At 36.6% G+C, this 14868-nt stretch overlaps 1 protein-coding gene across 2 annotated transcripts in view; it reads right to left on the minus strand.

Annotated features, from left to right (window-relative positions):
* PLA2G4A (phospholipase A2 group IVA) overlaps positions 1-14868 on the minus strand; it is a 132010-nt gene that overhangs the window by 25585 nt on the left and 91557 nt on the right. For both annotated transcript variants that reach the window (XM_059673257.1, XM_059673256.1), the window contains 5 exons: positions 14607-14829; positions 13554-13668; positions 6824-6961; positions 6649-6741; positions 4236-4307 (listed from right to left, as the gene is read on the minus strand). In XM_059673257.1, coding sequence (XP_059529240.1) covers positions 4236-4307; positions 6649-6741; positions 6824-6961; positions 13554-13668; positions 14607-14829 — 641 coding nt within the window. The remainder of the gene's footprint in view (positions 1-4235; positions 4308-6648; positions 6742-6823; positions 6962-13553; positions 13669-14606; positions 14830-14868) is intronic.

Below are 14868 nucleotides of genomic sequence, written 5' to 3' on the forward strand. Positions count from 1 at the left end.
TATATTTCCTGCTCAATAAACACCCTTATAAACTGTCATTGCATCGCTACTTATAGAGTTTGGCTTTTAAAACTCTGTAATTTAAACACATGCTTTAAAATGTTTTAAAATTCAGCAATCTTCCCAAAGAAGCGGCTTTTCGTCACTTTTTCCTTAAAACCTATGTACACATCACTGCTACTGGGAAGCTATGTTGGGTAGTTACTTAGAGCATTGGCTCCATAGTCAGACTGCCTAGATTCTCCCCTGTTTCCTAGTTAGTTAACCCTTTCAGCCTTCATTCCCTCAACAGAAAACTCTGTAGGGTTGTTGTGAGGATTAACTGAGTTAGTGCATTCATGTAAATTCCTTAGTAAAGTGCCTGGCCTGCCATCAATTTTTAATAAACACTATTTAGTAGTAGAAATAGTGGTAGCAGCAGCAGAAGCAACAGAATAATTATCCGTGTCAATATTATTCATTCGCAATCCAAATCTGAGAACACTGTATGGTACAGTGTGATTCCCACCTGCCTAAATCCCTTTTGCTCAGATTTCAGGGAACTCTGTAAATAAACATACATAAAACTAACACTCTCTCTCTCTCTCTCTCTCTCTCTCTCTCCGTGTTTTGAGAGAAAAGAGAATCTATGCTCAAATTTCATAATTTCCAATAAATGTTAACTAAACACACATAAACCACAATAAATACTGTTTTTTTATTTTCTCAAAGATTAGCTTAACTACCAAGTAAATGAAGTGATCTTTCAGGAACCAATCCAGATGACTACATATTCACTAAAAAACAAACATACTCTTTTCTACTCCTACATTTTTCTAATGCCAAGTATGATAAAATCTTTTGCTAGAAAAAAAAAATCTTTTGCTAGAGCAAATCAGGCTTCAAAATTAATGATTTATATCTCTAGGTACACAGGAGATGAATAAGATATTCAATTATTTTCCAAAGATTTGGAGCTGCTCCATCATCATCATCATCACTATTATATTTATGAGATAAATTCCACTTCTGTAATAGCAGAGGGTCTCCTTTCCTTGTGATATATGTGGAAATGGCATCATTTGTGGCACAACCCCAGCAGTCAACAGATAAATGACATCCCATTGCTTACTAGCTATTTCTATTTGCTGCCTTTTACAACTTAAAGTCCTTTGTATGCATTTTCTGATTTGATGATTACAACAATTCTATGAGAGCAAGTAAAAGTGATGCCAGCATAAGTTTAAAGAAACTAACGTTGAAAAATGCCTAAAGACCTTACTCAAAATCATATGAATAAGCCCTGGCCGGTTTGGCTCAGTGGATAGAGCATCGGCCTACGGACTCAAGGGTCCCGGGTTTGATTCCGGTCAAGGGCATGTGCCTTGGTTGCGGGCACATACCCAGTAGGGAGTGTGCAGGAGGCAGCTGATTGATGTTTCTCTCTCATCGATGTTTCTGGCTCTCTGTCCCTCTCCCTTCCTCTCTGTGGAAGATCAATGGAATATATTTTTTAAAAAAATCACATGAATAAAAATGAAGGAGCTTGAAGAGAATGAAAAGAAAGCCATTGACTGGGAGAAAATATTTTCAAAAGATACATCTGATGAAGGACTATTATCCAAAATATATTTAAGACAAACTTCCCAATTTAAAAATGGGCAAAAGACCTCAGTAGAAGATATACAGATGGCAAGTAAGCATATGAGAAGATGCTCCACATCATATGTCATCAGGGAAATGCAAACTAAAGCAACAAGGAGTTAACCTACATATTTATTGAAAATGTCCAAATCCAAAATACTAACAGTACCGAATGCTGCACCGATGTTGAGCAACAGAAACACTCATCCATTGCTAGTGGGAATGCAAAAATGGTACAGTTACTAAAGATAGTAGTTTGAAAGTTTCTTACAAAACTAAATTATACTTCTATCCTATGATTCAGCAATTACACTTCTTGGTTTTTACCCAAAGGAGCTGAAAACTTACATCCACACAAAACTTTGAATAGGGATATTTATAGCATCTTTATTCATAATTGCCCAAACTTGGAAGTGACCAAGATATTCTTCAGTGGATGAGTGGATAAACTGTGGTACATCCAGACAGTGAACTATCATTCAGCACTCAAAAGAAATGAGCCATCAAACCATGAGAAGACATGAAGGAAACTTAACTGCATATTACTAAGTGAAAGAAGCCAATATGGAAAGGCTACATAGCGTATGATCCCAAATATATGGCATTTTGGGAAAGACAATCCTATGAGGATGGTGAAAAGATCAGTGGTTGCCAGGAGTTGGGAACGGGGGGGCAGAGGGATGAATAAACAGAGCATAGAGGACTTTCAGGGCAGTGAAACTACTCTGTATGATGCTATAATGGTAGGTACATGTCATTTAAATTTGTGAAAATATACAGAATATCAAGAGTGAAGCCTAAAGTTTGGATTTTGGGTAGTGATGATGTATCAGTGTAGGTTCAACTGTTGTACCACTCCACTATAGAATGTTGATAGTGGGAGAAGCAGTGTGTGTGTGGGATGGGTGGAGGGAGGAGGTGCAGGGGATATATGGGAACTCTGTACTTTTTACTCAATTTTGCTGTAATTTAAAACTACTCTAAAAAATAAAGTCTATTTAGAATGAAATAAATGAATATTAAGATCTAATAAAAAAATCCTCAAAAACATCCTGAATATTATTCTCCAATCTAGACTGATACTAAATCAAAGTCATATTCAATTGGTTCTTAAACTTATCAGCCTTAAGATAATCATCCAGTACTTCAGAGATGATCAAATGTACTGATCCTCTGTAGCAATGTACTTAATAAGTGACAAACCATTATTACATCTACTTGATCGTCCCTAAATCATGACATGATTAATTCTGAACATGCTAGGCATATACTCTCTCTCCCCAGTGTACTGGCTAGCTCCCTTCATTAAAAGAAAATTCAAAACCAAAAAAATAAATAAAGACCTGAACAACCAAAATAATTAAAATTACCAATATAAAGGAGCAGAATTTAGACTCAGTTCCTCCCAGAGCAGGGTTCTTTCAAATGGGGTTCTTGCCTAATTACCTGAGCGGCCATATATCCTTAGGCAAATTATTGGCTACATAAGTCAGGAGGACAGTAGGCAAACACGGACTGAATCCCAGATTGTACGCCACTGGCCATCTTGTGCCTGGTCAAGAGCTTTGTCTGTCCAAGGAAGGTCTCCTTTTTACATTTTCACAAGAAACTGCACACTAAGCAAGCTACGGGCCTGTGCAGCTGCGTTGCCCAGAGTAGGCCCTCTGATGTGCACAGACTCATCTTATGAGGAAGTAACAGCCCAGTTATGAAAGAGAATTTTAATTGTAGTGTTAATTCAGCAAGGATAAAACAGGCTCTTCTGTTATCTATGACATGGCAGGTGGAATTCCTTATGTTTTGGACAAGAAAGCACTTAGTGCCTTTTAAAATCTGTATTCAGACTGTAATAGGACTTGTTCACCCAGTTGTTATCAAAGCTGTTTAACTTTTGTTTGTTTGATGTTTGCTATGTTTTGTTTTTGTATAAATGGTTGTGTCAAACACTTTGTCAAAAATGTAGAAACACTCCATTTTAGCACATTGGCAACAAATATGCTTGATCTTTGCCTCTCCCTGCCCTCCCTCCATCACTGACTCTCCTGATCCACACCAAGCCAAAAGCTGTCTTGTCAAAAAGTAAAGGGACTCATTTATACCACGAAGCAATACATGTAACCAAGAGTTCTCCATAGTTCTACCCAACTTGATTCCTTCCTAAGACACAGAATGTTGGCAATGGGATAAACGCTCAGGATGGAGTGAGAATATAATTTTTCACATGTTATTTAACAATATATTTTTCAAAGATAAAATTTAGATTTTTTTTTTTAAAAAAGAGCCAGGTAAAGGTGCTCCCAAACCACAATTTCCGTGCTGAAAGCTCAGTTCAATAATCAGATTGAAAACAGAATTTAGTAATTCTAACGTCTCAGTTTGTTCTCCATTTGTTCAACTGATAATATTTTTGAGGTTTTAAACAAGAAAGAAGGGATATTTCTGTGTTGCATATGTTATTACACATACAGCATCAATTCTCTCTCTCAATGGAAAGCTACGACGCTATTGCTCAGAGCCTTAAGCAGAGATTGCCATGAGCACCTGGAGTGACAGGTCAGGGGCAGCATCCTTTCCCCATGGACTTCTGCCAGAGAAGGTCCCAGCACACTTACCTTTGGGTTCTTGTGATTCATCATCACTATCCGAGCTATCATTGCTCACAATGTGCTTTGCTGTAATATTTTCTGTGGAAAGAAAGCAAAAACAATTAAAGGATTTCAGGTGCCAAGACTCACAATTAAATTTACTATATGGGGGCCTGGCTAGTGTGGGTCAGTGGTTGAGCATTGACCTATGAACCAGGAGGTCACAGTTCAATTCTCAGTCAGGGCACATGCCCAGTTTGCAGGCTGGATCCCCAGCAGGCTCCAGGAGGCAGCTGATCAATGATTTTCTCTCATCATTGATGTTTCTATCTCTCTCTCCCTCTCCCTTTCTCTCTGAAATCATTTAAAATATATAAATTTACCATATGGAAGTAACCTCAGCAAACCCACAGAGTGAGACCTGTTAGATTACTAGAATACATTTAGATCAATAATTGGCATACATTTAGATCAATTTTTCATTGGGAAAAAAAATTTCCCAGGAGAGGAAAAGTTAATTTAAAATTTATTCATTCATGATTTAAAGGGAAGATTTTTGTTTATCTTCATTCTGACAGAAAGAATAGCTTAATTATAAGAAGCTTCTCATTATACAAAAGTATTTTTTTTCTTCAATCAAATATGCTTAAGTGGTGCTTGTGAAGAAGGTAAATGCAGGGTGAACCCAAAATCTACAGGGGGCTGCAGAGCAGTTTCATCAAAATAAATGAAAGCGACTAAAATAAGGTATCTTTTAATTTCAATAACACTGAAAATTTTCTGTTGAAATGTGCCTTTTGTGCTGAGAATTTGTGCTTCCTCAGAACATAGTAAGAGAGTAGTTTTAAAAACTAAAATAGAAACTACAAATCCTTAAAACAACGACAGGAGTAAAAGCTATAACAATCACTGGTCTTTTTTTCAAGTAAAAAGCACCTAAATCATAGGTACATAGACCATTCTTTTTAATCATCATTCATAGAAAAATCAAAACTCCTTTGGACACATATAAAACCACTCTCTATATAGTAACTTATTTTTTCTTCCATTAGTCAATCAACTTTTTTAAGAAACTGACTCCAAATTCATAATTTTTAGTAATAGAATCATTGGGGGGCTTTAAACTCAGAGAAATATAGATATAACATATTATTCTGCATATGTTTACTATAAATAAATATCAGGTATTTAAATGACCTAGATTATATAATTGAAGGGATAATAAATGCTTGAAGCAGTAGATTGACTTTTTAATTTTTAAATTTCTTTCATTTTACTGGTAATATCACACATATGAAATTCATTAAAGGAAAATATTCTCTGGCTAACATTATTATTCATTTCATGACTATTACAGAAAGTACTAGTAATTTTGTTGTAGAGAAGTAATGGGGCATATAAGTAATGGTCCATTCCAGTGTTATATGCATTAGTTGTCTTTTAGGCAGGACAACATTTTCTTTCTTTAAACATTTTTGGGGTCATATTTGATACTATCATTTAAGAAGATGGTTTGCAAAATATTGCCTTCTTCATAAGGAAATTTTTATGATATAAATAACTAAATATTCTAAATGTATCTATTTCATTTTACTTTATCTGATTGTGGTCCAATGTACCTTTAAGTCTTCCTTTAGAAGTGGAGGGGGGGGGGGCACCCTTTAAGAGGTAGACTTTGGTTGGCCAGCAGATGAAAGAGCCACCAGGAGTCTTCCAATTCCCCTCAGTCACCTCTTTGGTCTCATTTCTGGAAACCCTTCTGTAATCTGAGGTAACAGGCATCCTGCTGACCAGGGTTCTCAAGTTCACCATAGTCCCCCTAAGTCTGACACACAGAACAAGTAAATAAACTGCCAAACCACTGGCCTCCAAGGGGACTCCTCACACCAAAGAATATTCTCAAGAAGATTTAGTGTAAACAGTCTCCTTTTCCTTGGCCTCCAGCCATTGTCGCACCCACCTTCAGATGTGTTATTTCAGTCCTATTCTCTTCCTGCCTTTGGAGGGGAAAAATAACAAGCCTTGGGTTTATCTGGATTATTCAACAGATAAAGTGTACAGAGAAGCAAGCCCCGTAACCTGTGGTACTTTCATTCTTTTCTCTTTTTCCCCTCTGAAATCTTCACATAATTCAGAGAAGAGTTAGTCATTTCCACAAAATTAGAGTTGATAATATCTTGGATTTAATGATCATTTACACAAATGAAGTCAGAACATTTCAGCAGTATACACTCTGCCTTGTTGTTATCCTTAGAGAATGTGGCTCTGCAATTAAGTAATGGACATATTATTCCTAGGAAAAATTTAGGCTGATTCAACCAACTTATCGGTAACTTTAGAAATGAAAATTTTTATGCTGATTTAATTTTCTCTATATATACATGTTAATGCAATTTATCAATACAGCATAGTTATCATTTTAAGCACATTTTTACAATACCTAATTCTTCCTCCATTGTGGAACCTTTATTTTGTGAGCTGGAAACTCCCAAGACTCTGTTGAACAATATAGAAAAGGCACTGCCCCAGACACCTATAATAAAGCAAAAACAGAGAATAACTTAGAATGCACCGAAGTTTAAAACTGTCAGACAAACTAGATTTTGACCACTTACCCATTAAGAAATGCAAGGGGTTTTCTTCATATTTCTTTACAACTTTCCCCATAAAAAATTTGCTTCCAAATAAGTCAGGAGTCATGAAAGTACCATATTTTGCCATGCCGATCTCATATGGAGTGAATTCAACCCAATCTGAAAGCATTAAAAAAATTCAATCCATTCATAGAAAATATTACAGAAATGTGCACAGTTATAGATCACTTCAACAGTGATTATTCTCATTCATTTATTTAAAAATTTAAAAATTTTTAAAAATATTTTTTAAAAATTAAGCACATGCCTATTATGTGTATGGCATTGTCTAGAAGTTGGATGGGGGAGGGAACTAATCCTATATAAGAAAAGACTAAATGCAAATAGACTGAACGGAGGAATGACCGGTCACTATGACGCGCAATGACCACCAGCGGGGAGACGCTCGTAGGAGATGCCCCCTGGTGGTCAGTGCACTCCCACAGGGGGAGTGGCGCTCAGCCAGAAGCCCTGAGCCAGGCTCACCGCTGGCGAGCTTGCAAGTGGCAGTCAGACATCCCCTGAGGGTTCCCAGACTGTGGACTGTGAGAGGGTCCAGGCCGGGCAGGGGAGCTGCACCCCCACCCCCCCAAGTGAAGTGCACGGATTTCCTGCACCAGGCCTCTATTGGATGAATAAGATACACAAACACAAAAGGGTCCCTTCTAATTTTCACAAATCGAGTAACCTTTTGCATTTAAAAACTCAGACATTTTTTATAAGTCCATATTTAAAATCCATGAAGGAGACAAAAGAAATTAAACGTTTCTGGTAATGCAAGCAGATTATGAAAATGGAGTGTTTCTAACATTTGCCTTTTCGTCATCTTTTAATTTTGTTCCTTAACCATTATACTAACTGACCCGATTAAAATGCCAAGGTTTTTTGTATATATATATATATATATATATATATATATATATATATATATATATATATATATATTATTGATTTCAGAGAGGAATGGGGAGGGAGGGAGAGAGAAGCATTAATGATGAGAGAGAATCATTGATTGGCTGCCTCCTGCATGCCCCCTACTAAGGATCGAGCCCACAACCCAGGCATGTGCCCTTGACCAGAATTGAACCTGGGACCTTTCAGTCCACAGACGGATGTTCTATCCACTGAGCCAAACCAGCTAGGGCTCAATGCCAAGTTTTTATGTTGAATGTCTCAAGAAACACAAGGCAGAGGGTCAATAGAGTATACTTTCTAAGAGCTAAGGCTCTGGAGTCAGAGCCCTGGATTCAAATCCCATTTTTCTGTTTAATAACTGTGCAATCTTGTGTAGATTATTTGTGTTCTCTGTGTTTTAGTTCCCTAATCTGTAAAATGTGAATAAAAACAGTAGAAAGTTTGTAGAATTATTGTGAGGATCTGAGTTAAGAAATGCGAAGAACCCAGAAGGCATAGCACATTTTAATCACGAAATAAATGGGGGCCAAATTATACTTCTGTATGTCCATGGCTATAATATGTCTAATTATTGTCTCAATCCTAATGTATCAAAAAAGAGTTCTAAGTTTCTGATTTCCATTTCTTGCACTTGCCGCTCTCTCGGTCTTCCCTTTCTTGGGAAATAGTACTACCGTTCATATATTCACTGTTCGTACTTTAAAATTATCCTTGATTGTTCTCTTTCCCTTATATTTCACATACAAAATATCAAGTTCTATAGGCTCCATCATCAGATATGGTTAGGAAATGGCCACTTATCCATTTTTCCACCACAACCATTCTGTCCAGCCCACCATATTCTCTCCCCTGGGTCTCCACAACAGCCTCCTAAAATGTCTCTTCTCTATTCCCTTACTATCTTTTTTATACCCTGTAGCCAGAAAGAATTCTTAAAAATGTAAGTCACAGCGCACTGATGCCAGTTGAAAGCTTTCCACTGACCTCCCATTACACTGAAAATAAACACATGGCTAGCAAGGCTTCATGAGGGTCTGGCTCATGCTCCCTGTCTGACCAGATGCCCTAATCAATCACCTGTCACGTTTTGTCTTGCTTCACCACGTCAGTCACACAAGCCTTCTTAATGTTCCCCATAGGGACCAAGCTCATTCCCACCCTGGTGCCTTCATGCTTGCTACTCCCTTCTGCAATTATAAGGCTGCTTCTTAGTAACCTTGAGTTCAAGGTCTTTGTTACCATCCTCCTGTAAGTCCCACCACCATCCACCCCTGTATCACCAATAACCCTCTGCCCTTCTTATTTTTCTTTAATTTTTCCTTTCTGAAATTATAACATGACTACATATGCCTTACTCAACAATCCCAAATTCAAACAACTCCAAAATCCACACGGTTTTTTTGCTACCAATTGCGGTGGTAAAACCTGGCCTGAATTCACTCTATTTTTTTAAAAAAAAGTCTTAAAATGATGTGAGGCAGAATCTTTATTTAGCCCACTCAATCTAAATATTGATACATTCTCCTGGAGAAATCACTCTCTGTAATTATAAGGCCCCAATGAGAATATTATGCAATATACACTTTAAGTATTTTTTAAACTTTAAAATCTAAAATATTCTGAATTCCAAAATATCCATCCCCAAAGTGTTGGAAAAGGAATGGTGGATGTCCATTTATTATTTACTCAGCTGAAATTCTACTTTTGTGAAGGAGATAATGAAATCACAATTGTGAATGACAACACATTTATAGCTCAAGCAAGGCCAAGGGCACATATACCCTTTACCAGGCAGTGGTATGTTTCATAGTGATTTACAAGGAGTTAGCGAGACATGACTAGCGATGAATCAGGGGCTGTTAGGAAAATTCTATATCACCCGAAATAATTTCCTATCTCTGAATTTCACATCCCTATCTTGGGTACTGACGCATAATAATTTCTCTAGCGATCTGTTCTGTGTTAATGCTGTGGCTTGTGCCCATGATAATTATAGACTTTCTCAAGAGGGAAGATTTGCTGCCTAAACCTTCCTTAAGAACTTGCCATGGCAGCATTTGACTATTATTCCTTTGCTGTTAGCCCATACATTTCAAATGTAAACCTTTCTGCTGCACCTCCCTCCACCTGTTTCCAACTTCGTGGGGTGCTTGGGTATGCTGTCATCACATCCCACTACCATTGCCGGGAAAAGAATGCATCACTTCCCCTCCCTGTCTAGCTCACCTGCTTCTGTAAATCACATTATCACAGCCCAGGGGGAAAAAAATTATTTCAAGTGAAAAAGCACTCACATTGAATCATCAGCACATCTCACCTGTCACCCTCAGGCTTTTCACTCTTATCTCCTCCACTCTTTCCTTATCAGAACCTCCCTAGTTTCAGGACCTTATTACAAAAACACAGTGATATCATGGCTTCCAGTTTCTATCTTTGCCAATCGACCCACGTGAATCACCAAAAGACATTTTTCAGAAAACACTACATAAAGAATTATATTGCTCTTCCCCAAAGCAGTAACTATTTCCCATTATCATCATAACTGAATAAAAACATTCCTGCCTGGAATTCAGATTTTCTGCTGTTTTGCACTAATGGTTTTCCTAAATGTACCACCTACGCTTCACCAGTTCATACCAAGGCTAGTGTTTTTCAATCGCTCCCCAAAGCATACCGTCGGCTTCCCTTCTCAGCATTTCCTCATACTGTTTCACTCAAAGATGACTTTTCACCTCTGTATGATAGATCTTTCCATGAGGTCATTTCTATGACTATACTAAATATCTTTGATAGCTTACACTTATGTCAGCTCTACACACTTTGACGGACAATATTTTATGTGTATGGCTCATTAATTTTTTATATTTTATTTTTGTCTTGTTAATGGGATTGTACCACAGTTCTACTCCTTTAGTGTCTGTGAAAGAACTTAACCTGATGTTGAGTCCATAAGTTGTGCTCAGTAAATGCAATTTACTGACCAGTGGATATTTGGAAAATGAAAGTTGTAAATCCCGTAGGCAGTGTAGTGAAGTGGAGGAGTCAAAAATATTTAATAGTTTAAACAAATAATGTTTATCTGTTTAAAATCTTCAAAAAAGGGGAAAATGTTTAAAATTATTCTAAGAGGGAAGAAAAACATTCTCTGATATTGTTGAAGTAAAGTTGGTAACACTTCTGTAAGCTAATAAGCTTCTTTGATTTTTAAAAATAAAATGGAGATATTTCCCCTTTTCCCCCTTGAATATCTATTTTTCATCTAAGAAAATTTCAAAGGCATAAAGCATAGATATGACTCCACCTTTTTCCCCCTCAATAACTCAAGTGACTTAAACCTTCATGTCGTGCATCTTTGAATGTCTTATCTGGGTTTAAGATCCACATAACTGATGTTTGATGGCTTTGTCCAACTCTGTTGGAAGAAACAGCTTGAACCTCCTTATCACAAAAGCTTAACAATGAAGGTTAATGGTGTATCTCTTATCTCAGTAACAACATGGAAGCTAGGCAGATGGCCCAAATCACACATATCTAGGTTCTAAGACTACTAATGGAACATAAAACAGCCTTTTCTTACTCTGGGTGAAAAATCCTAAATAGTCACTTACTGAAATATAATTAAATCTTTAATTATGTTAGTCAGACTTTCTGTTGAGAATGGCAGTTGATTAAAAGTTCAGAATAAAAAGACTCTGAAGTCATAATTATCATAATAAGTGATTAACCTACTATATTTTTACTAGAGGCTCAGTGCACGAAATTTGTGCACGGGTAGGGTCCCTAGCTGCTGCTGGCTACCAGCCGGGATGCCTCCCTTCCTCCAGCCACCTGCCACTGCCGCCAGTCCCGCCCCCTGATTGAACTCCCGGTCAAATTCTGGGTCGAGGGGATAATTTGCATATTAGACTTTTATTATATAGAATTTTTTTTTATCATATTCAGTGGCATGCATATCTCATGAGATTGTTGTAATGTCTCTGTAAGATAAACCTTTTTTTTAAATAATGAGGAAAATAAGAATCAAAGAAGTTAAATGACCCACTCAAGTTATTTCATCTTAGAGGACAAGAGTTCCAAATTAGATTAGTGCTTGTTTGACCATATCATTGTTTCTAGGGTGAAAGACAGCTTATTTGGCTATGCACAGATTTGACTAGCATGCTACTGGTATTTATTAGCCAATTTCCAAACATTACAAGACATCACAAGACAACAGCTATGGGAAAGCAAAAAACAAAAACGATTTAATCATGGAACTTACTTTTTTGTGTGATAAAAAATCCCTATGAACTCCATTACAGTCAAGGTGTGGTTCCTTATTGTTGCTGAGAACACCATGGTTACTGTAGACTCCTACTGCATTGCCTTACTCTCATTAATATTCAAATGCATTTCTTATACAAATTCTATTCATCTTTAAGATGAAGACATCTGACTTTTGTCATACAGATTTCATAGAACACTCTAACTTGTTAAGATTTATTGAAACTTAAATATATTACATACTTTATCTCATTTATTTAGTGAAACACTATGAAGAGAGTCTCAGTGTTTTAACAGATGTGGAAACTGAGGCTAAAAGATGTTATGAAACTTAGGAGAACAGGACATAGTAACATTCTGTTCTTTCTTGGGCCTTAACATCTTTAATAATTATTGTACATTTCTCAAACAGGTTATAAGTTGTTATAGAACAAGGGCAATGTTCTCTGGTGGGGAAGGGTTGTTCTAGCTTAGCCCTGGCATGCTACATTCTACATAATCAGCAATCAAAGGATTTTTGAGACCAAGTCTCAGCTCTGTTATTTACTTTCCATAGCAATATGCAAATCATTTAATGTTTTATTTTTTCTGATATTTTTTTTTCTTTTGTGAAGCATTGTTAAAAATATCTCCCTCCCTAATTTGTAGTAAAAGTTGAATAAGATAATAAATAGAAATGCTTTCTGAACCATAAGCATGATAAACATTTTAGTCAATATCATTGATCAACAGTGGTTCCTGATGCATCACTTTTTATAAACTACTTGAAATTCTTGCCTGAGAATAATCAGTTGAGGACAAAAAGTGAGAACTGATAAAACTGCAAAAGGATTGTGGGTATGAATTTGTTAATTACATGCCATTCACAGCGATTTTTTTAAGCTCATTGTGTGTGAATGATGTCACTACGATACTTTTCCTAAAAATACAAGAGACCTTACCAGCCACAGCCAGAAATGCTATCACACTGCAGAGCGGAATGGGCAGAAGCCCCCAGAACTATGTCACAAAAGTTTAGAGCGCAGAATGAGAAGTGAAGCTCCCGAAGAAACACGTGTTTACATCTGAGACTTAATGAAATGAGGCATTTTGTTCACCAGCTGCCACAGGTATAGATTAGTACATTTCAGGTGCTGAATTATAAAAATTAATAAACACGTATCATATTACCTAATTTAATAAAAATTTCAGCAGCAAGCAAGAGAATATGCATTGCCTGAAAGCACTAGGCATACTACCCTGTTGAACAGCTTTTAGAAATGAGTAATTAAAATTGAATGATTGATTATATTTATGATTTACTTTTTTTATCATTTATTTTTTAGTTCACTAATGCCAATGAAGATATATTAGTAACCAGTTTTCTGGAATATTCTGTACTACCAGAAAATCATCTAGCTTTATATTTTCAAATGTTTTTATGCTACAGAAAATATATTAAAATAAGCAACTGAAATGGCTTCCTCTACAGAAAATCATTGGAAGCCACAGTTCAAAGGTTCCCGGAAATGTTCTGAAAGAGTAAGCGACATACCTGCAAACATCAGTTCTGAAACATCAGGCTTGACGTGCAGACAGGTGAAAAGAGGTAAAGGACATTGGGCCGTATTGACTTTTTCCTTCAAACTACTCAAGGTCATGTTCATTCTCTGTCCACATAAGAAAAAAAGAAATGGCTTAAATATACAAACAGATACAGGTAGAAAACTATTTAAAATAGTACTTCCAGGCTGGTGTGGCACAGTGGTTGAATGTTGACCTATGAACCAGGAGGCCATAGTCAGGGCAAGTGCCTGGGATTGTGGGGTCGATACCCAATAGGGGGTATGCAGGAGGCAGCCAATCAATGATTCTCTCTCATCATTGATGTTTCTATCTCTCTCTCCCTCTCCCTTCTTCTCTGAAATAAATAAAAATGTATTTTAAAAAATAGTACTTCCAATCAAGACACTTAAATTTTTTCTAATAGAAATAATTCTTATTACTCGAAGAAATCCCTGGGTCATGAATTAACAAAAAGAAACCTCTAAGAAAGTAATTGCCTTCATTCTAAAAACAACCAGATCTCAAGGGACTATGCCTACTTTTGAAGTGGAGAAAGATTTGGCAGCTATGGAGCCCAGAAAGAATTTAGCCCCAGATTCCCTGGCACAGATTCTGTCTCCCCTGATTTATCTTCCAATGAAATGTCACACTGTGGTCATTAAATGAGTTTGTTCTGCGTGATTTATTCTGTTTTCTGACTGTCCAGACAACCTCCATTTCCCCCTACCATTAAAATATTTCTTGCATTCTTCTCCTTATCTAAAAAGCTTCCCATTTAGAGGAATGGCCAGTCAAGAGTTAAAGATATACTTTTCTTTCCAAAGAAAAGGCATACAAAATACTCCCCTACATTGAAACTGATATACAAAATGAATTAGTAAGCTCTAGTTTGAAATGTAGAAGAGTTATATCTGGCAGGAACTATGTGCTCTCAGTACACAGTGTTGATAAGATAAGTTGAATCATATTTAGTTTTATTTAAAACATTATGATAAACATAGTCTATTGCATTCAAAGGATTATAGATTGAGCTATAGCTTACATTGTGAATTAGTGTTTCTCCTATTAACATCCCAAAGATATCAGCAAAGGTGACAGGTTGTCCAGACCTTTTCTTCTTCCATAAAGACTCAACATATCTTTTAACTTTCTGTGGTGTGAGAAGTAAAAGGGGGTTGTAGCTAACATTTTTCATTAGCTCTTCATTAATCTCTTTTGGCCCTTTCTCTGGGAAATCTGGGTGAGAATATAAGGTTGACATATACCTGTAAAGAAAACAAAAGATAATTCATAAAGAGGAAGGG

Source organism: Myotis daubentonii, chromosome 18, assembly GCF_963259705.1.
Source record: "Myotis daubentonii chromosome 18, mMyoDau2.1, whole genome shotgun sequence".
Classification (NCBI taxonomy): Eukaryota; Metazoa; Chordata; class Mammalia; order Chiroptera; family Vespertilionidae; genus Myotis; species Myotis daubentonii.